At 38.8% G+C, this 25,127-nt stretch overlaps 1 protein-coding gene across 2 annotated transcripts; it reads left to right on the top strand.

Moving 5' to 3' along the window:
* Positions 1-97: 97 nt before the first annotated feature.
* Positions 98-24,636, top strand: SLC39A6 (solute carrier family 39 member 6). 2 transcript variants are annotated; one of them, XM_033837668.2, is made up of 10 exons: positions 98-317; positions 1,954-2,685; positions 4,171-4,354; positions 5,191-5,360; positions 6,107-6,325; positions 16,701-16,806; positions 19,234-19,611; positions 20,708-20,788; positions 22,407-22,597; positions 23,370-24,636. In XM_033837668.2, exons 2-10 carry the CDS (start codon positions 1,963-1,965, stop codon positions 23,520-23,522), a joined length of 2,205 nt encoding a protein of 734 aa, XP_033693559.1. In that variant the 5' UTR covers positions 98-317; positions 1,954-1,962; the 3' UTR covers positions 23,523-24,636. The 2 variants fall into 2 exon arrangements, with proteins under 2 accessions (XP_033693559.1, XP_073646769.1); XM_073790668.1 differs by lacking the exon at positions 1,954-2,685 and having other exon boundaries at positions 108-317.
* The last annotated feature ends 491 nt before the right edge of the window (positions 24,637-25,127 follow it).

Genomic DNA, 25,127 nt, shown 5'->3' with positions numbered 1-25,127 from the left:
ACGGGGTGGAGCCGCACTGCGCATGCCCCGCAGTCATGGCCGACGGGGGCGGTGGTTCCCGGCGGCGCGCTACGAGCGGCGGTAATTAGTAATTGTCCTCCTCCCGGGAGGCTACGGCGCGTTGGGCGCTGCTTCCCGGTGTCTGCGCGGCGCTACCCCGACCGAGGGGCAGCCGGGCCGATGAGACCGCCGCTTCTCCGTGCCGTGTAGAGGTTTTTAGGGAGAGAAGCACGGGCCGGTTCCGAGCCCTCCGGACCGCCGGCGGGAACTGAAGCGGCGCGCGGGACCGGGCCGTGGGACGGCGAGGCCGCGGAGAGGTGAGTCCCGCAGGTCCGGGAGAGGCGGGCGGAGAGGGGTACCCCGCGGGCCGGCAAGGCCACACTTCCATTTGGACTTCCCATCCCACAGATGGGCTTCAGGATCCAACGCGGTAAGGAAACGGTTTGTCCTGTTGATCTCATTTTCGAAAAAGGTACTGTCGTGTTTAAAAATAGCCTTTAGAAACAGTTTTGTGCCCTCTTTCCCGTTTTCTACACTCACCCGTTTCTCCAGGCCCTTTTCTTCTGCTTTCTTTTCTCCAACACCCGCGGACTTGCGGGGACCGGGACCGCCCTAATCATCCTTCGTGGAGCAAGGCACGGAGCTGCCCTTGAGCCGTTCGTCTGTGTTGTCCCGACGTATCTCGCTCCTCTCCTCTCTTCTGCGAATTATTTCTTAATGGTTCTCTTCTGCCTATTAAAACTTCAGGCCCCAAGGATTGTTCTTTCAGGAGTCTAGCCCCGTGGTAGTGCGTACTTCCATTTTCCACAGTACGATAAGCAGCAGTTGTGCAATACTGCTGACAGTGTTTGGAGCATTTCCACATACATCCATTCATGTGGTTTTCTCAGTCACCCTATAAAATCGGTATTACCAGTGGGTCCAAGGAAGAACAGCCGAAAGTGGTAGAGCTAGGTTGCCTCTCTCGCCCTTGCTGTCTCACTCCAGAGTCCGACATCTAAGTCTTTCACTGGAGGCAGATGAATTTAGTCATGATCACTACCCATCATTGGTGCTGGACATCTGCTGGCTGGGTCCTGAGATATTAGCCTATACGCTTATCTGGATTATACCTCCCTCTCCTTAACTGAATTCAGTGCTTAACTGGATTCCTAACTCCTCTTTGGAGCATAGGCCTTTGGTTCCAAGCACTATTGTATGAATGAGTAATAGTCTGACAAAATTTTCACTGGTTTATAGCAATACAAGAGCAACATAGTTTTTTATGAAGTTTAATTTACTTAAAAACTGCAGTCATTCAAAAGAATGTGATGCCTTTATATGTACTGACATGGAAAGATGTCATTTGTTGAGGGGGAAGAAAAAATATCCCATTTGTGTGGTTAGGGCACACATCTGCCTGAGTATGCATGAGGGAGTCACAAGAAAGTGGCAGAATTGGGTGCCCTTGAAGAGTGGGATTTCAGGAGAGAAGCCTCAAAGTGATTTGCATATAGTTTAAGAAAAAAATTTTAAATGCGACTTACTCTGAGATTGCCATTTCTGCTTTTTTTGATATTGAAAGATTGTTCTATGAAATGATGATGGTGGTGGTGGAGGTAGTTAGTCGGGTTTTCTTTTGTTTTAAATCGTTGTTCGAAGCAATAAGAAGTTGCCAGTGTGGCTGTGGTCACCTGGACCCCTCCGGTCTCTGAATTACTGTTGCATTTACAGTGCTAAGTACAGAGTCTTAGCACTCAGCTGCTTTCCAGTTGTTTCCCATGCTTTAGCAATGCAGGGGTAGAGCCTAGGACTCCAGTTCTTTTTTTCTTTTGTTTTACTACACTGATCACACTAGACAATGCTCTGTAAAACTTGGTTATTTGATTAGACATCGGTTTTCAGCATAGGATTTCTTAATTCAAATTGTTTTGGAAGTGAAGGCAAGGATTTTTTTTTTTCTGTCTTCTTTAGGAAGGTGCAATGGCGAGGAATTTATCAGTGATCTTGATCCTGACCTTCGTTCTGTCAGTCACACATCCCCTTCATGAAGTAGGACCAGCCACTGCTTTCCCTCAGACCACTGAGAAAATTATTCCGAATTGGGAATCTGGCATTAATGTTGACTTGGCAGTTACCACACGGCAGCATCATCTGCAGCAGCTTTTCCATCGCTATGGAGAAAATAATTCCTTGTCAATTGAAGGGTTCAGAAAATTGCTTCAGAATATAGGCATAGATAAGATTAAGAGAATCCATATACACCATGACCATGAGCATCACTCTGACCATGAGCATCACTCTCACCATAATCATGCTGCTTCCAGTAAAAATCGAAAAGCTCTTTGCCCAGACCATGACTCTGATAGTTCAAGTAAAGAGCCTAGAAACAGCCAGGGGAAAGGACCTCATCGATCAGAACATGCCAGTGGTAGAAAGAATGTTTTAATCAAGGATGGTGCTGGTGCTAGTGAAGTGACCTCAACTGTGTATAATGCTGTCTCTGAAGGAACTCACTTTCTAGAAACCATAGAAACTCCAAAACATGGAAAACTTCTCCCCAAAGGTGTGAGCAGTTCCACTCTACCCAGTGTCACAGAAAAGAGCTGGGCGACCTGGCTGGCTAGTAGGAAAACAAATGAATCTGTGAGTGAGCCCAGAAATGGCTTTATGTATTCCAGAAGCACAAATGAAAATACTCAGGAGGTAAGATGAGTGCTGTTCATTATTTTAATCAATATGCCTGCTTGTCTGTCCTGTCATTGCCATTCTATCTCAGTTGTAAGGAGTTTAAAATAAAAATAAAATGGTGAGTTCATTGAAAGGGGAATTTCTACTCTCTCAGCAAGGCACTTAGCTCAAAGTGTCCCTACTATGTTGTAAACATCCCTGATACAAAACTTGGGGCGGGGGGTAGTTCTTTGGTAAGAATAGTGCTGCCTGCTGAAACCACTTTCTAATATAGAGTTTAAAGTAAGTGTAGAAAAAAGATATCAAAATTATTTTTGGAGAAAATCTTTAAAGGAGAATCCCATTAATTAAAACACAGAAACCGGAAGGTCAAAAGAGCAGGAGTTAGAATCCCTGTTTTAGGAAAAGGTGTGGTTGGAAGGGCTGAAGAGTGCGGGAAGAGCAGCTTCGCCTCCTTGGCAGAGGGATCACAGTGACCTGTGGAGTGACTGGCAAAGCAGCGATATGCTGGACACGTGAGAAGTCTGGGCAGTGACCTTCTGAGTTCATGTGTTTTTTCCTAGACTAGACTTCCAGACTGTACACAATTTGCTTTGGCTGAGAGATGTCAACAACAAGGAGTTAGTTGGTATACATTAATAGGCAAAACTTAAGTACTTCATTCAAACCGTCACATGATTTACTAATTCTGGGATAATCCTACTAATGGTCATTCCCATAGCGACACTAGTGATAAAGTTTGTTCTGAGTAGTATTGGCCAAGATTTGTGGGGGTTTAAAGTAACTTCATAGAAGATGAGAAACAGGTGCTACCACCAGTTTTTTTGGTGAGACGGGAGAGCTTACATACCCTAGAGATTCTCTTCAAACTAAGCTTGTCATCTAATTAAACGTTTGAAACAACAGCCTGCTGGTACAGGTTTATTTTATTAACCAGCCTTGTCGTCCGCAAGAGTATTCGACATAATTTAATATTCTCTCGTTGTGGAGCATTACTTTGCCAAGTATGCAGACAGAACTGAGCTAAGTTTTGCAATTACAGTTGTTGCTAGAAGAGTGACATGTCTTGGGCTTGTTTAGACCAGGTAGGGTAGCGTTAGTACTAAAACAACATATTTCTCAATCTCTAGTGAACCTGTCTTGAAATTAAAGCTCATTTCCTTAATAGATTTATACAGTGAGTTAACAGGCTTGTGAATGTCCATTTATCCTCAAGTTTTTTCCACTTGAGGCTTTCTCCCAAGGTGACTAGTGATGTGACTGCTTCTCCCAAGAAGAAATAGGTAGAAGAGATGGGAAATCACCACTGTGACGTAATATCTCCAGGTAGCTTGAGGCAAGTTCCAAAGTACTTAAAACTAAAGTTGATTTTGATTTACCTTAACTTAAATAAAAAAGTAGGTACCTTCAGTAGGAAAAGGGTGTTGTGTCATCAAACAGCCTTTATGGATTCTCTAATGGGAGTACCTTTTGGTGATTTCACTGTTTCCTTTTCTTCAGTGTTTCAATGCATCAAAGCTGCTTACATCTCATGGCATGGGCATCCAGGTTCCACTGAATGCCACCGAGTTCAACTATCTCTGCCCAGCCATCATCAATCAGATTGATACTAGATCATGTCTGATTCATACAACGAGTGAAAAGAAAGCTGAAATCCCTCCAAAGACGTATTCTTTACAAATAGGTAAAATTGCCTTTTTTGTGTAAAAATCATTTCCAATAGATATATTTATGTTGTACTTTTCCTTATATTTACATCAACCTATTCATTTTTCAGCGTAATTCCAAATATATCATCTTAATTGTTCTCTGCCTTGAATGTGAAGAAAGCAAGTGTGTTAGCCTTACCCTTAAAACAAACAAAAACGAGAAAATAAAATTTAGATCATAACTTGTCTGAGGTCCTCCCACAGGATATGTCAGGGTCATTCAAAATTTGGGATCTTTATATGTTGTCATACTGTTTGGAGGATGGTCAGAGTTAATCTCTGCTGTTAAGGAGCCTAATTCTCGTACATTCTTATTAATAGATGAAATCAGGATACGCTCTGCTATAGTGTAAGTTGCATTGCTCAGAAACTATAATGAAAAATTAATTACTTTGTTCACTGAAGAAATTATTGAATTCCCAGTTTCCTTTTCTTACTCTTTTCTTCTCTGCTTCTTTCCTTCCTTCCTTCCCTAACTTTTTCCTCTTCTCTCTCATAATTTAGCTGTTATGGGAGTCTGAAAGCTCAGTTCCCAAGTGAGCTAGAGTTCATCTTTGGTAACCGTGTTTTCCCCTCCCTTCACCCCTAGCTGAAGAATTTTCCACTAGGTTTATGCCCTTTACCTGAAGGGTTCAGTCACATTGTTCATTTGATCAAATTTCTTGGTTATTACTCTGTTACCACAGTCCTATTCCACTGAGTTTGTATTTCTTTAGCTCCCCTGCTTTTAATTTGTCTTAAGCCGCTCCACAGTCTCTCTTTTAAAGGTTATCAATTGTATTCTTTTTCCTTTCTCTGTTTTGTTTGACAGCCTGGGTTGGTGGCTTTATAGCCATTTCTGTCATCAGTTTCCTGTCTTTGCTGGGTGTTATCTTAGTGCCTCTCATGAATCGGGTGTTTTTCAAGTTTCTTCTGAGTTTCCTTGTGGCATTGGCTGTTGGGACACTGAGTGGTGATGCTTTTTTACACCTTCTTCCACATGTAAGTACAGTAATTTATCCCATTAGTGTATTTTACTATTCAACATTAAATATATGTGTGTGTTTGTCTATATATGTGTGTGTGTGTGTGTGTGTGTGTGTGTGTGTGTACTTTTGGTTTGTGCTTTGTATTGATATGTATAAAAGGCTGGAAATTTGGTTTCTAGGAGCACGTGGGTGGGGTGTACCCTGTGACCCCCCGTCTCACCTCTGTTAGTGTGTGCCACACCTGGTTCCCTCACACGCAGTGGCAGAATTTCCTGTTGCACTCAGCTGCAGGCCACTGGGGCAGTGCACCTGGATCTCGGGTACCTGCCAGGGCCCATTACCCAGACTGGGCTTCTTGTAAGCACACTGACGACTATGGTAGGGGCTTTTCAGCTGGGAGTATAAGCAGTAGACACTATATGCCTATTAAGTTTTGCAGTTCCCTCTTATTTGTGGCCATGGGAAAACATTGGAAATACCCACTACCTTATTTTGTGAGGGTCATTGGGGAATGTGTCTGTCTTTACATTGAACAGATCCACTCTATTAAGTGCCATCGTACATTACATACCTTAAGCTGTAGATCGCTGCTGCTTGTTGGTCATTTTATTTTTAATATCCTAAACTTCCCCTCTTTCCGAAGTATCACATTAATTGCCTAATTCTGAATAATTTCAAATTTGATGTTAATTATCTTAGCCAATTTTTCTGACGTGTGAAACTACTCAATTTATAAAATCCATATTATTTTGCCTTTAGTCTCATGCAAGTCATCACCATAGTCACAGCCATGAAGAACCAGCAATGGAAATAAAGAGAGGACCGCTTTTCAGCCATCTCTCTTCTCAAAACATAGAAGAAAGTACCTATTTTGATTCCACGTGGAAAGGTCTGACAGCTCTGGGAGGCTTGTATTTCATGTTTCTTGTTGAACATGTCCTCACATTGATCAAGCAATTTAAAGATAAGAAGAAAAAGGTAAAAGTATTCTGAATACTTACTAGGCATTGGACATTTATTTAGAGCAGTACTTGAACTAAACTGGGCTTGTCCAGGGTGTATGATCTTCATTTGTGAGGGGGTTCAGTACCTTTTTGTTCCCAGAAGCATTCATGGAGAGCAGTTCTGTATCTTTATAACCCTGGAGATCTCTATCTTCAGTACTCCTTCAAAGTCACAAGACCGTAAGAAAGGCAAGGGTAAAAATCTATACAAATCACCAAACAAGGCACACACAGGGCCTTGAAGATGAGAAGCATCGTGATTATGGCATTGATGGTGCCAGTGGTTTCACGGGTACATACTTATCCCAAAACTCGAGTTGTATACATTAAATATGTACAGCTTTTTATATGTCAATTATACCTCAATAAAGTGGCTTAAGAAAAAAATATCATGGATTAACTTTTACATTACTCATGGAGTAGCTGAATATTATGTTTTGTTTGAAAGACTATGTGACTTTCACATACTTGCCCTTTGCAAATTGCCACCAGAAGATAGTGTGAAGCTGAACAGTAGGCTATTTCTGGTAAAAATATCTTTGGAGTTGCCTATGATTATCTGCCTCTTCTTATCTGATGCGACTGGGCAAATGAGTCAAAAGACTGTCCTCATGGGGACTCTTAAAAATGACATGTACACATCTTGGATGTTTGTGTACTCGTATACTGGTCATTTGATGTTGACCAAACTTTTCTTTGAGTTGGAGTTCTGTATGATCATTTTTTTTCTCTATAGCCATGCTGCTTCATCTAAATTTCCAATTTTGGTTTCTCTAAAATTGAGCAAGAGGTTACATACTTGTAAAGTTATTTTAAGTGTAGAATCTAGATTTTTGGAAATATAAAAAATTTTATACAGTGATTGCCTTATGTAATTTTTTTTGAACTTTATTTTTCTTGTGCAGCACATTCTCATTAGTTATCTGTTTTATACGTATTAGTGTATATATGTCAATCCCAATCTCCCAATTCATCCCACCCCCCCGCACCCCCTCTTTCCCCCCTTGCTGTCCATATGTTTGTTCTCTACATCTGTGTCTCTATTTCTGCCTTGTTAACCGGTTCATCTGTACCATTTTTCTAGATTCCACATATATGCATTAATATATGAAATTTTTTTTTCTCTTTCTGACTTTCTTCACTCTGTATGATAGTCTCTAGGTCCATCCACACCTATACAAGTGACCCAGTTTCGTTCCTTTTTATGGCTGAGTAATATTCCATTGTATATATGTACCACATCTTCTTTATCCATTCGTCTGTCAATGGGCATTTAGGTTGCTTCCATGACCTGGCTATTGTGAAGTGCTGCAGTGAACATTGGGGTGCATGTGTCTTTTTGAATTATGGGTTTCTCTGGATATATGCCCAGGAGTAGGATTGCTGGGTCATATGGTAATTCTATCTTTAGTGCCTTATATAATTTAATAGCCTTTTTTTTTTTAAACAACTTGCCTTTGAATCTTTCAGAAGCCTTCAACTTAAGTTTTCATGGAAGTAACTATTCTCACCATCATTTCATAGTTTGAGTAATATGTAATTAAATTGTGCAATTGCAATAACAGGTATAGCTGGCATGAAGAGGCTTGAAAACCAACATAGTTGATTCTTGCTGAGCATAGAGCTCACGTTGGGAATCAAGTGCATGTGTGAAGAGAAGAGTGGCCTCCTCCATCCTGTGAATATTTGCCCATATGGATTCTACATTCACTAAAATCTCAAATTGCAAATTTTGAACATTTACTGAACCTCAATTTACAGGAAAGAAGTGAAATAACAATAGCTTAATCGTTCTTAATCCAGGAAGTCATCTTCTATGTTCCTGTTGTCCCTGTTGCTTCACGTGGATGGGTTTGAGATTATATCCATACTTCTTTGCATTCTCTGGGATTATTCTCACCTTAAAAAAAAAAAAAAAAAAGATCATTTTTTAGGGTGTTTTTGGGGGAGGGGTTGTTTGTGTTTATTTGTGTTACTGTGTTTCTATTTCAAATGCCATAATTTAGCATTCTAATTTCAATTTACTTTTCAAGTTTTACCTAAAGATTGCTTTATATTCATCTGGCACTCTAACATGGGACTCTAAGAGGGAGGCTCTCTGTTGTCTAATACAGAACAGTATTTTTTAGACTCTTAAATTAATAATCATTTGTGAATTGTGAAATAAATCTTGTGTCACGACCAATGTTTTTAAATGCAACCGTGATATTACAGTATATTCCATATATTACTGTGTTTATTACATACATTACTGTGAACTGTAGTCAAAGAAGTTTGATAATCTCTGTTCTAAAATAGTTTCTACTAGAATGTAAGATCTTAAGAGCCAGGACCTCTCTGTCTTCTTTACTGCTGTATCTCCAGTGCCTAGAATAGTGTCTGGCACATAATAGATGATTGGTAAATATTTGTTACATGTATAAAAAACATTAAATGGCAAGTAAGCATAATTTCTAGACAAAGACTTCACACAGGAGTTTTGCAAACATTACATGTTCTCTTCCTTTTTATTTTTTTAGAATTTTTATTTATTATTTATTTTTTATATTTTTATTTTATTTATTTTTTTATACAGCAGGTTCTTATTAGTCATCAATTTTATATACATCAGTGTATACATGTCAATCCCAATTGTCCAATTCAGCACACCACCATCCCCACGCCCCCGCGGCTTTTCCCCCTTGGTGTCCATACGTTTGTTCTCTACATCTGTGTCTCAAATTCTGTCCTGCAAACTAGTTCATCTGTACCATTTTTCTAGGTTCCACATACATGCGTTAATATACGATATTTGTTTTTCTCTTTCTGACTTACTTCACTCTGTATGGCAGTCTCTAGCTCCATCCACGTCTCTACAAATGACTCAATTTCATTCCTTTTTATGGCTGAGTAATATTCCATTGTATATATGTACTACAACTTCTTTATCCATTCGTCTGTCGATGGGCATTGATGTTGCTTCCATGACCTGGCTATTGTAAATACTGCTGCAATGAACATTGGGGTGCATGTGTCTTTTTGAATTATGGTTTTCTCTGGGTATATGCCCAGTAGTGGGATTACTAGATCATATGGTAATTCTATTTTTAGTTTTTAAGGAACCTGCATACTGTTCTCCATAGTGGCTGTATCAATTTACATTCCCACCAACAGTGCAAGAGGGTTCCCTTTTCTCCACACCCTCTCCAGCATTTGTTGCTTGTAGATTTTATGGTGATGCACATTCTAACTGGTGTGAGGTGATACCTCATTGTAGTTTTGATTTGCATTTCTCTAATAATTAGTGATGTTGATCAGCTTTTCATGTGCTTCTTGGCCATGTGTATGTCTTCTTTGGAGAAAGAAGACATACTGCATGAGCTGTCTATATATTTTGGAGATTAATCCTTTGTCCATTGATTCATTTGCAAATATTTTCTCCCATTCTGAGGGTTGTCTTTTTGTCTTGTTTATGGTTTCCTTTGCTGTGCAAAAGCTTTGAAGTTTCATTAGGTCCCATTCGTTTATTTTTTTTATTTCCATTACTCTAGGAGGTGGATAAAAAAAGATCTTGCTGTGATTAATGTCAAAGGCTGTTCCTCCTATGTTTTCCTCTAAGAGTTTTATAGTGTCCAGTCTTACATTTAGGTCTCAAATCCATTTTGGGTTTATTTTTGTGTATGGTGTTAGGGAGTGTTCTAATTTCATTCTTTTACATGTAGCTGTCCAGTTTTCCCAGCACCATTTATTGAAGAGACTGTCTTTTCTCCATTGTATATCCTTGCCTCCTTTGTCATAGATTAGTTGACCATAGGTGCGTGGGTTTATCTCTGGGCTTTCTGTCTTGTTCCATTGATCTATGTTTCTGTTTTTATGCCAGTACCACAGTCTTGCTTACTGTAGTTCTGTAGTATAGTCTGAAGTCAGGGAGGCTGATTCCTCCAGCTCCGTTTTTTTCCCTCAAGACTACTTTGGCTATTTGGGGTCTTTTGTGTCACCATACAAATTTTAAGATTATTTGTTCTAGTTCCGTAAAAAATGCCACTGGTAATTTGTTAGGGATTGCTTTGAATCCATAGATAGCTTTGGGTAATATAGTCATTTTTACAATATTGATTCTTCCAATCTAAGAACATGGTACATCTCTCCATCTGTTGGTATCATCTTTAATTTCTTTCATCAGTGTCATAATTTTCTGCATACAGGTCTTTTGTCTCCCTAGGTAGGTGTATTCCTAGGTATTTTATTCTTTTTGTTGCAATGGTAAATGGGAGTGTTTCCTTAATTTCACTTTCAGATTTTTCATCATTAGTATATAGGAATGCAAGAGATTTCTGCGCATTAATTTTGTATCCTGCAACTTTTCCAAATTCATTGATTAGCTCTAGTAGTTTCCTGGTGGCATCTTTAGGATTCTCTATGTATAGTATCATGTCATCTGCAAACAGTGAGAGTTTTACTTCTTCTTTTCCAATTTGGATTCCTTTTATTTCTTTTTCTTTTCTGATTGCCATGGCTAGGACTTCCAAAACTATGTTGAATAATAGTGGTGAGAGTGGACATCCTTGTCTTGTTCCTGATCTTAGAGGAAATGCTTTCAGTTTTTCACCATTGAGAATGATGTTTGCTGTGTGTTTGTCATATATGGCCTTTATTATGTTGAGGTAGTTTCCCTCTATGCCCACTATCTGAAGAGTTTTTAACATAAATGGGTGTTGAATTTTGTCAAAAGCTTTTTCTGCATCTATTGAAATGATCATATGGTTTTTATTCTTCATTTTGTTAATATGGTATATCACATTGATTGATTTGAGTATACTGAAGAATCCTTGCATCCCTGGGATAAATCCCACTTGATCATGGTATGGTGTATGATCCTTTTAATGTGTTCTTGGATTCTGTTTGCTTGTATTTTGTTGGGATATTTGCATCTATATTCATCAGTGATATTGGTCTTTAATTTTCTTTTTTTGTAGTATGTTTGTCTGGTTTTGGTGTCAGGGTGATGGTGGCCTCATAGAATGAGTTTAGGAGTGTTCCTTCCTCCACAATTTTTTGGAGGAGTTTGAGAAGGATGGGTGTTAGCTCTTCTCTAAATGTTTGATAGAATTCACCTGTGAAGCCATCTGGACCTGGACTTTCGTTTGTTGGAAGATTTTTAATCGCAGTTTCAATTTCATTACTTGTGATTGGTCTGTTCATATTTTCTATTTCTTCCTGGTTCAGTCTTGGAAGGTTTTTTCTTCCTAAGAATTTGTCCATTTCTTCCAAGTTGTCCATTTTATTGGCATAGAGTTGCTTATAGTAGTCTCTTAGGATGCTTTGTATTTCTGTGGTGTCTGTTTTAACTTCTCCTTTTTCATTTCTAATTTTGTTGATTTGAGTCCTCTCCCTCTGTTTCTTCATGAGTCTGGCTAATGGTTTATCAATTTTGTTTATCTTCTCAAAGAACCAGCTTTTAGTTTTATTGATCTTTGCTATTGTTTTCTTTGTTTCTATTTCATTTATTTCTGCTCTGATCTTTATGAATTCTTTCCTTCTGCTAACTTTGGGTTTTGTTTGTTCTTCTTTCTCTAGTTCCTTTAGGTGTAAGGTTAGATTGTTTATTTGAGATTTTTCTTGTTTCTTGAGGTAGGGTTGTATAGCTATAAACTTGCCTCTTAGAACCGCTTTTACTGCATCCCATAGGTTTTGGATCATCGTGTTTTCATTGTCATTTGTCTCTAGGTATTTTTTGATTTCCTCTTTGATTTTTTCAGTAATCTCTTGGTTATTTAGTAACGTATTGTTTAGCCTCCATGTGTTTGTGTTTTTTTATGTTTTTTTCCCTGTAGTTCATTTCTAATCTCATAGTGTGGTCAGAAAAGATGCTTCATATGATTTCAGTTTTCTTAAGTTTACTGAGGCTTGATTTGTGACCCAAGATGTGATCTATCCTGGAGAATGTTCCGTGTGCACTTGAGAAGAAAGTGTAATCTGCTGTTTTTGGATGGAATGTCCTATAAATATCAATTAAATCTATCTGGTCTCTTGTGTCATTTAAAGCTTCTGTTTCCTTATTTATTTTCATTTTGGATGCTCTGTCCATTGGTGTAAGTGAGGTGTTAAAGTCCCCCACTATTATTGTGTTACTGTCGATTTCCTCTTTTATAGCTGTTAGTATTTGCCTTATGTATTGAGGTGTGCCTATGTTGGGTGCATATGTATTTATAATTGTTATATCTTCTCCTTGGATTGATCCCTTGATCATTATGTAGTGTCCTTCCTTGTCTCTTGTAACATTCTTTATTTTAAAGTCTATTTTATCTGATATGAGTATTGCTACTCCAGCTTTCTTTTGATTTCCATTTGCATGGAATATCTTTTTCCATCCCCTCACTTTCAGTCTGTATGTGTCCCTAGGTCTGAAGTGGGTCTCTTGTAGACAGCATATATATATGGGTCTTGTTTTTGTATCCATTCAGCAAGCCTGTGTCTTTTGGTTGGAGCATTTAATCCATTCACATTTAAGGTAATTATCGATATGTATGTTCCTATGACCATTTCCTTAATTGTTTTGGGTTTGTTTTTGTAGGTCCTTTTCTTCTCTTGTGTTTCCCACTTAGAGAAGTTCCTTTAGCGTTTGTTGTAGAGCTGGTTTGGTGGTGTTGAATTCTTTTAGCTTTTGCTTGTCTGTAAAGCTTTTGATTTCTTCATCGAATCTGAATGAGATCCTTGCTGGGTAGAATAATCTTGGTTGTAGGTTCTTCCCTTTCATCACTTTAAGTATATCATGCCACTCCCTTCTGGCTTGTAGACTTTCTGCTGAGAAATCAGCTGTTAACCTTATGGGAGTTCCCTTATATGTTATTTGTCGTTTTTCCCTTGCTGCTTTCAATAATTTTTCTTTGTCTTTAATTTTTGCCAGTTTGATTACTATGTGTCTCGGTGTGTTTCTCCTTGGGTTTATCCTGTATGGGACTCGTTTCGCTTCCTGGACTTGGGTGGCTATTTCCTTTCTCCTGTTAGGGAAGTTTTCAACTATAATCTCTGTAAATATTTTCTCTGGTCCTTTCTCTCTCTCTTCTCCTTCTGGGACCCCTATAATGCGAATGTTGTTGCATTTAATGTTGTCCCAGAGGTCTCTTAGGCTGTCTTTATTTCTTTTCATTGTTTTTTCTTTATTCTGTTCTGCAGCAGTGAATTCCACCATTCTGTCTTCCAGGTCACTTATCCTTTCTTCTGCCTCAGTTATTCTGCTATTGATTCCTTCTAGTGTAGTTTTCATTTCAGTTATTGTATTGTTCATCTCTGTTTGTTTGTTCTTTAATTCTTCTAGGTCTTTGTTAAACATTTCTTGTGTCTTCTCGATCTTTTCCTCCATTCCTTTTCCGAGGTCCTGGATCATCTTCACTATCATTATTCTGAATTCTTTTTCTGGAAGGTTGCCTATCTCCACTTCATTTAGTTGGTTTTCTGTGGTTTTATCTTGTTCCTTCATCTGGTACATAGCCCTTTGCCTTTTCATCTTGTCTATCTTTCTCTGAATGTGGTTTTCGTTCCACAGGCTGCAGGATTGTAGTTCTTGCTTCTGCTGTCTGCCCTCTGGTGGATGAGGCTATCTAAGATGCTTGTGGAAGTTTCCTGATGGGAGGGACTGGTGGTGGGTAGAGCTGAGTGTTGCTTGAGTGGGCAGAGCTCAGTAAAACTTTAATCTGCTTGTCTGCTGATGGGTGGGGCTTGGTTCCCTCCCTGTTGGTTGTTTGGCCTGAGGCAACCCAACACTGGAGCCTACCTGGGCTCTTTGGTGGGACTAATGACAGACTCTGGGAGGGTTCACGCCAAGGAGTACTTCCCAGAACTTCTGCTGCCAGTATCCTTGTCGCCACGGTGAGCCACAGCCACTGCCCGCCTCTGCAGGAGATCCTCCAACACTAGCAGGTAGGTGTGGTTCAGTCTTCCCTGGGGTCACTGCTCCTTCCCCTGGGTCCGGATGCACACACTACTTTGTGTGTGCCCTCCAAGAGTGGAGTCTTTGTTTCCCCCAGTCCTTTCGAAGTCCTGCAATCAAATCCCACTAGCCTTCAAAGTCTGATTCTCTAAGAATTCCTCCTCCCGTTGCCGGACCCCCAGGTTGGGAAGCCTGACGGGCTCAGAACCTTCACTCCAGTTGGTGGACCCCTGTGGTATAAGTGTTCTCAGTCTGTGAGTCACCCACCCAGCAGTTATGGGATTTGATTTTACTGTGATTGGGCCCCTCCTACCATCTCACTGTGGCTTCTCCTTTGTCTTTGGTTGTGGGGTATCTTTTTTGGTGAGTTCCAGTGTCTTCCTGTCAGTGATTGTCCAGCAGCTAGTTGTTATTCTGGTGTTCTCACAAGAGGGAGTGAGAGCACGTCCTTCTACTCCTCTATCTTGGTTCCTCCCCTATTCCTTTTTAGAAAATATTTAGTTTCTCTTTTTTCAAGGGCATCCAGATCTTAGTGTTATTTACATAACAGCTTTTAATCTCATTTGGTTCTCTCAAAAAGAAAAACACTATTCGTTATATGGCAAGTATTCAGAGCTCTTCAGACCCATAACAGAAAATGTTACCTACGATTTCCCTTAAGACATCCATCCTGCACCCCTGGAAAATTCTATATGTCATAGTTTTAGGTTACCTTCCATATATGTCGATCTGAAATCTCTACATTCAGATTAGGGTTAAATCACATACTTGGTGTAGTTAGATGGTTATAATAGTTCCATGTCAAACTTTCTTTCTACTGGATTCTCAGGTTTCTTGCTCATGCTGGAAACCAGAGAATCATCTCTGTCTCCCTCATCCTTATATCCAACCTAGTTTTATTAGATGTATCCAGAAATGTAATTTTTCATTTCTCTCCATCTTCCTTACTATCATCCTGGTCCATGCCAGACTTACATGGGTGATAGCAGTTGCCTCCTAACTGGCCTGTCTACATTATTCTGTTGTCCTAATGCAGAGGAGAGCAGGCAGAGGGATTTGTTTAAATGTTTGTTATATGCTCTCATATATATATGTTCTCATAGCACTGTGTATTTTTCCTTGTAAAACTTATCAAAAATTTCAATCAAAGAATTGTATAATCATTACCTGTGTAAAGCCTCCCTCCCTGTGGGTGATAAGCTTCCTTGAGAACAAGGACTATGTGTATCTTGTTTTACGACATATTGATATATTGCCACCATTCAGCGCAGGGAACATTACAGGCTCTTAATACTTAGGGAATGAAAGAATTGCTTAAAAAGTCTATGTACTACAGATAATCATTGGCAAACAAATAAAGTATCAACTAAAGTAATTTAAAATATCATGAATTCACTTATTTTCACAAATATTTAAGTACTTTCTCTGTGTTTGAGGCATTTTGCTAGAGGTAGGTATAAAGATTTGTCTGTGCTTGCCTTTAAAAACTCTTACAACCTAAGAAGGTACAGATATTTTATATACTGTTAGAGCTAGAATGAAATCTCCGGTATGGTGATGATTAAGTCATATTCAAATGATACTGCAGATAAGAAATCTATTATTTTTGTGACAGTTTTCGTTATCTTGAATATTCTGTGTAAGTAGTAATAAACAGGCACCGTTGTTCAAACAGTGACCTTTATTCTTGGGCTCTGAGATATGGACAATATCTCAAGTATGGTATTCAGTTGGTTAAAAAACCTAGTGATAAATTCAAGGCTAACTAATAGAGATTTGTTTAAAAAGACAAAAGCTTGTTAATGGTGTTTTACTACATGAAGAGTATTTTAGTTTTATAGCAAGTACATATCGATATCACGGTATAGTTTTAATTTATAAAAAGTATGGAAAGTATGGGGTTTCAGTGCCCAAAAGAGGCACTGGAGGAAACTAAGCAATTGGTTAGCAGATCACTAAATTCCTGGAGAACATGCCTCTAGCTGGTTCTAAATCAATGGCCTGAGGCAGAGCTCAGCTTTAATGTGTATATGAGTTGCCTGGAGATCTAGTTAAACTCCCCGTTCTAATCCATTAGGTCTGGGGTGTAGCCTGAGACTGTGCATTTATAACAAGCTCCCAGGGGATGCAGTGCTGTTTGCATAAGACCAAATTTAGACTGTGTGACCTAGGGGGACATTCAGAAAGATGAGTATGTAACTTTTCTTTCATACTACTGAAGCATTAATTCTTTACCTTTCTGAAGAGTTTATGCCTAAAACAAACTACCAGGTGCTATGCAAGTTAAGTACAGGCCCTGCCCTTAGATGGGGTTTATTCCATTAGAAGTCTGTTACTCTGCTGTCTTTTCCGATGAAATCTTTTGCTTAACTGTTTACCTAAAGATGTATGCATAAGCAAACTGCCTATTTTAAAGTATTGCTTTTCCTTGCTATTGTAGAATCAGAAAAAACCTGAAAATGATGATGATGTGGAGATTAAGAAGCAGTTGTCCCAGTATGAATCTCAACTGTCAACAAATGAGGAGAAAGTAGACGCAGATGATCGTAAGTCCTTATAAATCTGAGAGCTGGAGGGAATTCAGTGCTCTGTGATTTGCAGGCAACCTGGACTGTCTGGAAGAGGGGGAACCATATTCCAGCCCCACCCGCACCCCCTTTTTTTTTGGCTGCGCCACGTGGCTTATGGGATCTTAGTTCCCTGGCTAGGGATCGAACGTAGGCCCTAGCAGTGAAAGCACGGAGCCCTAACCACTGGACCGCCAGGGAATTCCTCCACCCCTCCCCCCGCTCTTTTTTTTTAAACTGATACTTTCTTTTAATTGCCAGTGAGTTGGTTGTTTCTATATATACTTACATCTCTTTTTTCTCTAATTTTTTATTTTGAGGTAAATTCAGACTTAGAGAAAAGTTCCAAGAATAGTACAAAGAATTCCTGTACCCCTTTCTTATATTCCCCATTTATTTTACCTACATTTATCATTCTTTGTCTCTTTCTCTCTGTAGACATACATACACATTTTTTTCCTAAACGATTTGAGAATAAGTTACAAACATGATGCTTCTTTACCTCAAAATGCTTAAGTTTATGTTTCCTAAGAAAAAGGACATTCATTCCCTTGTAATCACAGTTCAGTGATCAAAATCAGGAAATTAAAGCTGATACAATGCCATTTTCTAGTCTATAGACCTTTTTCCAATTGTCTTAATTGTGTTTTTCCAATTGTCTTAATAATTTCTTTATACTCCCCTAACCCCTAAAAGGAAAAGAAATGATCCAGAGTACAATTCAGGATCAAATGTTGCATCTAATTTCCCCTCATTTGGGGTTTGTCTAATGTTTTCACATTAGGTTGATCAGTTTGGGCAGGAATACCACAAAGTGGTATTGCATCCTTTTCAGTGACATGGTGTGCCACCCGACATGATGCTCTCTGTCACACACAGGTGGTGTTAATTTTGATCACGTGGCTAACGTTGTGTCTACCATGTTTCTCCACTGTAAAGTTACTGTTTCCTGTAACTTGTTAGCTTGGCATTTCTTGTTGGACAGACTCAGTTAAAATTAAAATTTTAAACAAAACGCCTTACGACGACCTTCGAGGTCCTGCCCTGCCCTCCACTCTCCCCGATGGTTTGCCCTGTCCAGCCTCACTGGCCTCCTTTTCATCCTTTGAGCACACCAGGTCTGTCTCAGGGCCTGGCACTCACTGTTTCTTCAGTTCGGAGTACTCTTCTCCCGGGTCTTCATATAAATTCCCCCTATCATTCCAATCTCAACTCAGACATCTCGTCCTCAGAGGTCTTCCCTGATCACCTGAATACAAAGGTCTCCCAGTCATTCTCCTTCATGTTACCCTGTTCTATTTTCTTCCCATGCCTTCCAATGCCTTAGATTACCTTATTTATACATGTATTTCTTTGTTAAGTGGCTATCTACCCACAAGACAATAAGCTTCTCGAAGGCAGAGACTTTGTGCTGACGCACTTTGTCCCAGTATCTGGGCAGGTGCCTGGCCCAGAGCAGATACTCAATATATAGTTGCTGGCTAAGGAGGAAGAACTTTATTGTTGCTACCAAGTTATTTGTAAGATTTCCTGTCCACCCTTTATTTTCCAGCATGTTGCTTTTCTCTAAAGAGCAAGTGAATACTCTCATTCGTCTTCCTGTATCTATTCTGTCTTCAACCTCTGTAATGGGCTCCAGTGAAATTTTTAATGATGAGAGGAAACAGCTATTCTAGAATTGGACCACAGTATTGGGAATGCTCCCAAGAAAGTTGATACCAGTGTATAAAAAAGAAAAAACAAAAACTTATTGTTGCAATTTATTTTACACAGATAGATAACAAATGTTTCTTGGTGATGATGGTATTTCAGATTCTTGTTTTTCCTTTTTTTTTTTGACCATGCCACGCGGCTTGCAGGGATCTTAGTTCGCCGACCAGGTATTGAACCCAGGCCCTTGGCAGTGAAAGCACCAAGTTCTAACCACTGGACTGCCAGGGAATTCCCCTCTTCTGTTTTTCCTTGAATTTTGAAAGAGAGGAACTCAGATGACAGAATTATGCATGTTTTTTATTTCCAATTTTCAGTATTTTTCTGGAATATTTTTCTTAAATATTTTAAATACCAAAAATGAAATATTTTTATAAAGTAAGTATGTGCTTCTTTTATAATATATGGAAAAAAATCATCTTTAAAAACATAAGGAGGTAGAAGAAATAAAGGGAGGATCTGGGGGTAGTTACTGAAGGTTAACATTTAAAATTCATTCTTAGTACGTGAGATCATTTAACTACTGATGTTTTTCATCAACAATACTCTAATGTCTAGTTCTGCCAGGTCTGTGTGAGAGAGTGCCATGCTTTAAGATCTTTTGTTGACTTTGTCAGTGGAGATGTTTGAAATGTGTCCATGCACATTAACAAAGCCATTTGACTTTGTCCCAATGTCCTTTATGTTTATACCTAGGACCTGAAGGCTATTTGCGAGCTGACTCACAAGAGCCCTCCCACTTTGATTCTCAACAGCCAGCAATCTTGGAAGAAGAGGAGGTCATGATAGCTCATGCTCATCCACAGGAAGTTTACAATGAATACGTACCCAGAGGGTGCAAGAATAAATGCCATTCGCATTTCCATGATACACTTGGCCAGTCAGATGACCTTGTTCACCACCATCATGACTACCATCATATTCTCCATCACCACCACCACCAAAACCACCACCCACACAGTCACAGTCAGCGCTACTCTCGGGAGGAGCTGAAGGATGCCGGCATTGCCACACTGGCATGGATGGTGATCATGGGGGACGGCCTGCACAATTTCAGCGATGGCCTAGCAATTGGTATATATCTACGTATCTGTCCCTTGTTGGTTGACTCTGAAAATGTCCCATGAAAGTACCAGTCTTGTTTTAACAAGGAATAGGTTGGTTTGATAAGGCTATTGACTTCTAAGATTATCAAACTGTTATTTCATTCTTTGCGGCTTTGACAATGAAGTACTTGATAAATGTTAGTTTAAGTGCTGGAAACTGTGCTTGGCCCTTTATCTAAATTGTGACTACCAAAAGTTGTTTTAATTTGCAGGCTCAGGCTCTAAGGTGTTTGGAGCACATGTGAGGATTTTTTTTTTCCCCCAATACATTTGAGTTCCCTTATCTGCAATATAAACAGTATTTATTAAAGTGAAATACTTCCATCATCTTTTCTTTTATGCTAAAGGAATCTTCATATATCTGATAAGTTTAATTACTAATCTCTACCCAAAGAAGAATTATAGTTTTTTTGCTATTAAATTGTTGTGCTACAATTGAGCGGTAATAGAAATACTTAAAAATTGTAGTAACTTAGTGCTGGGAGGAACCATGGAAATAAGTACAGATTAGGTAGCCAAGGCCTGGCAAGGTGAACCACTTGCCAAGGAGGCAGTGCTGTTTTGTAGCCCAGCCTGGCTCCCTGGGAGCTTGGTGCTCTTCCTTCTCTGCACTGTGCACAGCATAAGCGACAACGGAGGATGTGCGAACACTCAGACATGGTAGTCTGATTATATAGTGAATTCCTCTGAGGCCAGGAAACGTATTTGTACTCTTGACTGCTGAGGGTTTTTTCCTAAACCTTTTAAATCAGTCTGTTTCATATTTTTAAGTAAGTGTTCTATGTGGTAGCAATTTACTTCTCAGGTTTGTATAAGATCATTTAATCACTCTAAGGCATAGTGGAACCTTCCCTTCTCAATTGTATCTGCTTGTGCTCCTTTGGGAAATTTAAATCTAATTGAATGTAATCTAACATTACTTACGGAGAAGGTACAGAGTGCAGTTGAGAAAGTTCTGTGTATTCACAACCAGAATATATTTTATTTCTTTTGTATTTCATTGTGTATGCTGTTAAGATTTTAAAAATACACACCCACAAAATAATGCAGTGATTTTTACACAGGTGCTGCTTTTACTGAAGGTTTATCGAGTGGTTTAAGTACTTCTGTTGCTGTGTTTTGTCATGAGTTGCCTCATGAATTAGGTAAGAGAACCCTACAAATGGTATTTTCCAGGTGGGTAAAGTGTCTTAGTGTCCCTGGCTTTTGCTAATGATAACTTCCGGCAAGCTTCCTCATTTATGCCTTCTCCTAAGTCTACTAACCTAGCCAGCTTTCTTTCTTACTGAGGACAAGTTTGTTTCCAGCCAAAATTCTAACCCTGTGATTACAATTACACAATTGCCTGTGTGGGGTTGCCAGAGAGATACCTGAGTCCCCTCTCTTTTCCTCTTCCCCTACCAGATATCTTCCTATACCAGCATACTGGTGACATCAGTGATCGTTTTCTTCATATGCACAATATGAATAAGACCACAGGAATCTAAAGAATCATCTTCCATTAACAGACAGAAGTTGACAAAGAGTATTTCAGTCACTAGAGCTAAAGAAATGAGAAGTTGATGAATAGTGTTTTGAATTCTTTTTCTCTGTCACTGGGACTTAAAACCTTCCCAGAGTTGTCCTGTTTCCCAGTTCGTGTCCTTGTTTTTCTTCATATAGATGCATATTCGCACACACCTGTAACGCCATTTTCACTTTTGTTCCTTGGCATGTGATCTGCCATTTAGAAGGCCTCCCGTCTTCATGCTCCATGCTTGTAAGCCTCAACATCTGGTCTGTGTTGTGCATTCTATTTTTATTTATTTATTTATTGTTGGCCACACCATGTGGCTTGTGGGATCTTAGTTCCCCAACCAGGGTTCGAACCTGGGCCCCCTGCAGTGGAAACGCAGAGTCCTAACCACTGGACTGCCAGGGAATTCCCTATGTTCCACATTCTAGATCCTTCATGCACCATGAAGCCTCTCTCAGCTATTCTCATCTTAATTTCTTTTTTTCTCCTTTTATAACCAGAACATTAGACTCTTTAGCTCTTAATTATATATTTCCTTAATCATTTGCTGATCATTTCATTTGTGTTCTCTACTCCCTCTTCCTCCTTGTAGCCAGTTAAAAGCTCCTTAAAGACAGTGCAAGAGCACAATAGTTGATACTTATTGACATTTGTACTATTGACATTCATCGACAAAGTGGAAACCTTAAGAAATACTTTGGATAAAAGATATCTTAATTTATAAAGCTGTTAGGATGTTTACACTGATTAACACTGTTAACCCTGAATAATTCTTTTTTCTTTTTTTTTAAGTTAATTAATTGATTTTTCTGTCTGTCTTGGGTCTTTGTTGCTGTGCTCAGGCTTTCTCTAGTTGCAGCGAGCGGGGACTACTCTTCGTTGTGGTGCGCGGTCTTCTCGTTGTGGTGGCTTCTCTTGTTGTGGAGCACAGGCTCTAGGCACACGGGCTTCAGTAGTTGCGGCACACAGGCTCAGTAGTTGTGGTATGTGGGCTCAGTAGTTGCGGCTTCCAGGCTCTGGAGCACAGGCTCAGTAGTTGTGGCACATGGGCTTCGCTGCTCTGCATCATGTGGGATCTTCCCGGACCAGGGGTCAAACCCGTGTCCCTGCATTGGCAGGCGGATTCTCAACCACTGCACCACCAGGGGAGCCCTGGAGAATTTCTTAAATCTGGAAAGTTTTTTGCGTATGTGTCTTAAAAATGATTTTTTAATTACCTTATCTCCTTTTTTTGTTTTCTGTTAAAGGTGACTTTGCTGTTTTACTAAAGGCTGGCATGACTGTTAAGCAGGCTGTTCTTTATAATGCTCTGTCAGCCATGCTGGCATATCTTGGAATGGCAACAGGAATTTTCATTGGTCATTATGCTGAAAATGTTTCTATGTGGATATTTGCACTTACTGCGGGCTTGTTCATGTATGTTGCTCTGGTTGATATGGTAAGTTTTTAAGAAGTCAGTAGAGAAAATGTTCAATGAAACCATTTTTAAAAGGGTTTAGATTAAATATCGTTGCAGTGAGAAGTGATTCTATGCTCGACAAAGTAGCATATAAACTATAAGTCCTTGATGGTTTTATCTTTTTGGATTGTTGCTCACAAGCACATCTTTGTCCTGCCTAATGTGTATAAGGATACACAAAAGTATCTACCCCCTTCTGATGTGTCTTTTTGAGAGGAGAGTTTCAGTAATTAGGCATTGAACTGTCTATAGACATGTAGGAAACCTAGCACAAGCCACATACTGTTGGCGAACTGTGTATACTTCAGAATGCTTAAAGGTTTCTTATTAATGGACGAAGGAGTCATCTTTTTGTCACCAAAGTCCACCTAACAATCTCAGCCAATCTTATTGCTAAAATTATATTTTATATGATGTAAGGCTTCCATATCTCTGAATTTCAAGTGAGCCACATGTTATATACAGATACAGACAGTAAGCAGGGTAATCAGTGTAGCTCTCCATTTTACAGTGGAGCAAACTGGACCAATATAAATTTTGACTTGCTGAGCAGACCATGAATAATCATTGTTAATTAAGCTGTTAAAAAATGCTGTGTGACATTATTAGCTAGAGTCAGTGTATATATGCGGTCATGTTTTAGAGAATTGACTCATAATATATCCAGCTACATATAAAGCCGTCTTGCAGATTCTTCTAAAAACTAATCTGTGGTTCTGGAAACTTAAAGGTTGCTCTTTTTTTTTTTAAGGTGCCTGAGATGCTGCACAATGATGCTAGTGACCATGGATGTAGCCGCTGGGGATACTTCTTTTTACAGAATGCTGGGATACTTTTGGGATTTGGAATTATGTTGCTTATTTCCATATTTGAACATAAAATTGTGTTTCGTATAAATTTCTAATTAGGGTGTAAATGCTAGAGTAGCTTAAAGCTATAGTTTGCTGTCTATAGTTTGAGTAGGTCATAGGGAGATGAGTTAGTATGCTGTGATGTGTAGCATTTACGGTTAGTGGATTTTGTGATTTTTGTATTGAATATTGCCATTTGTTATGCTTATAAGGTCAGTTATGGTGGTAACATAAAGGTACGTTTAATATTTAAGTTATTCTATTTGGGAAATGTAAGCTATATGTGCAATTTACCAATATTACCGGTTTATGGTATAAACAAGAGGTTTGGCATGACATGTTCTGTATATTTCAGAAAAAAAATGTCTTTAATGCTTTTTCTAGGACTAATTTAATATAGTAATTCCCATGCTGGATTTTAGGCCTCTGAAGAACTGCTGGTGTTTAGGAGTAAGAATACACGTGAAGCCTAAGATACCAATAAAGCTTAAACTGAATTTAAGCTAAGAAATAAGGGAAAAAAGAGAAGAAACTGTATAAATTGAGAAGGCATAGGTTTCATATTAAAAAATCACAAAACTGGTTTAAAAATAGAAGGGAAAAATTTAGATTTAAATGAAAAAAAGCAATATTGAGTATAGAGTACATTGATAAACATTTTTGTCAGAGTATTAATGTTCCCATAAAATCTCAGCACTTTTTACTAATTTAGTTGTACATTTAACTTTGTATAATAGAGACATCTAAATGTATTTAATAAACTCAAGCAAAATATATCACTTGACCAAGAAATTGGAATTTTAAAATATTTGTGTGGATGTACACCAGATGAGTATGAGCAAGTTTATGTATTGTCAAAAGACTTGGATATCCCAGGTTAACTTACGTGTCACCCAAGTTACATTACTGGATGTTCTGGTTATCTGGTTTACCACATGTCAGCATATTAGAATTTCGATATATATTAGGACATTAAAACCGTACTGGTTATAATTTGACTTCTTGGATTCAGAAAGTACTTTGGTATCTTTCAGTGCTTCAATGTTGTTGTTATGAGCAATTGTCATTTTTATATATAGTACTTTAGATGTACTAGGGTTGTATGGCATTCTCTAGATGTTGCTTTTCTACAAAATAAATTCCCTGTGTCAGCTTGATATCAGATAACAGATTTTCTTTTCTTTTTTTTTTACCATCTTAACCATTTTTAAGCATACAGCTCAATAATTTTATGTATATTCACATTGTTATGCAGTTGATTTCCAAAACTTTTTCACCTTGCAAAACTGAAACTATACCCACTAAACAACTCTTTGTTTCCTTCTCCCCACAACCCCTGGTGACCACCATTCTACTTTCTATTTCTATGAATTTGAGATATCTGATTTTCTTAAGTATAATCCAGATTATATATACTTATCAACACATTTATATTATTGTATTGGGTGGGCTTATTCAATTTTTAAATTGTTTATCACAAAGGGCACTTCAGAAAATATTGGTCCACAGTTTATTCCAAGCTGTCCCTAACTTAAAAAAACAAAAAACAAACCCCAGAGCCTAAGCTTGAAAAGACGCACTAATGCCCTACATTCTAAAGAGAATCAAGAACAACTGGACAAGACCATATAGCCCACCTACTGAAAGACAATTGGACC

This window comes from Tursiops truncatus, chromosome 13 (assembly GCF_011762595.2).
Source record: "Tursiops truncatus isolate mTurTru1 chromosome 13, mTurTru1.mat.Y, whole genome shotgun sequence".
In the NCBI taxonomy this organism is placed as follows: domain Eukaryota; kingdom Metazoa; phylum Chordata; class Mammalia; order Artiodactyla; family Delphinidae; genus Tursiops; species Tursiops truncatus.
The sequence above is the reverse complement of the archived record's forward strand: the minus strand, read 5'-3'. Positions and strand labels throughout refer to the sequence as shown.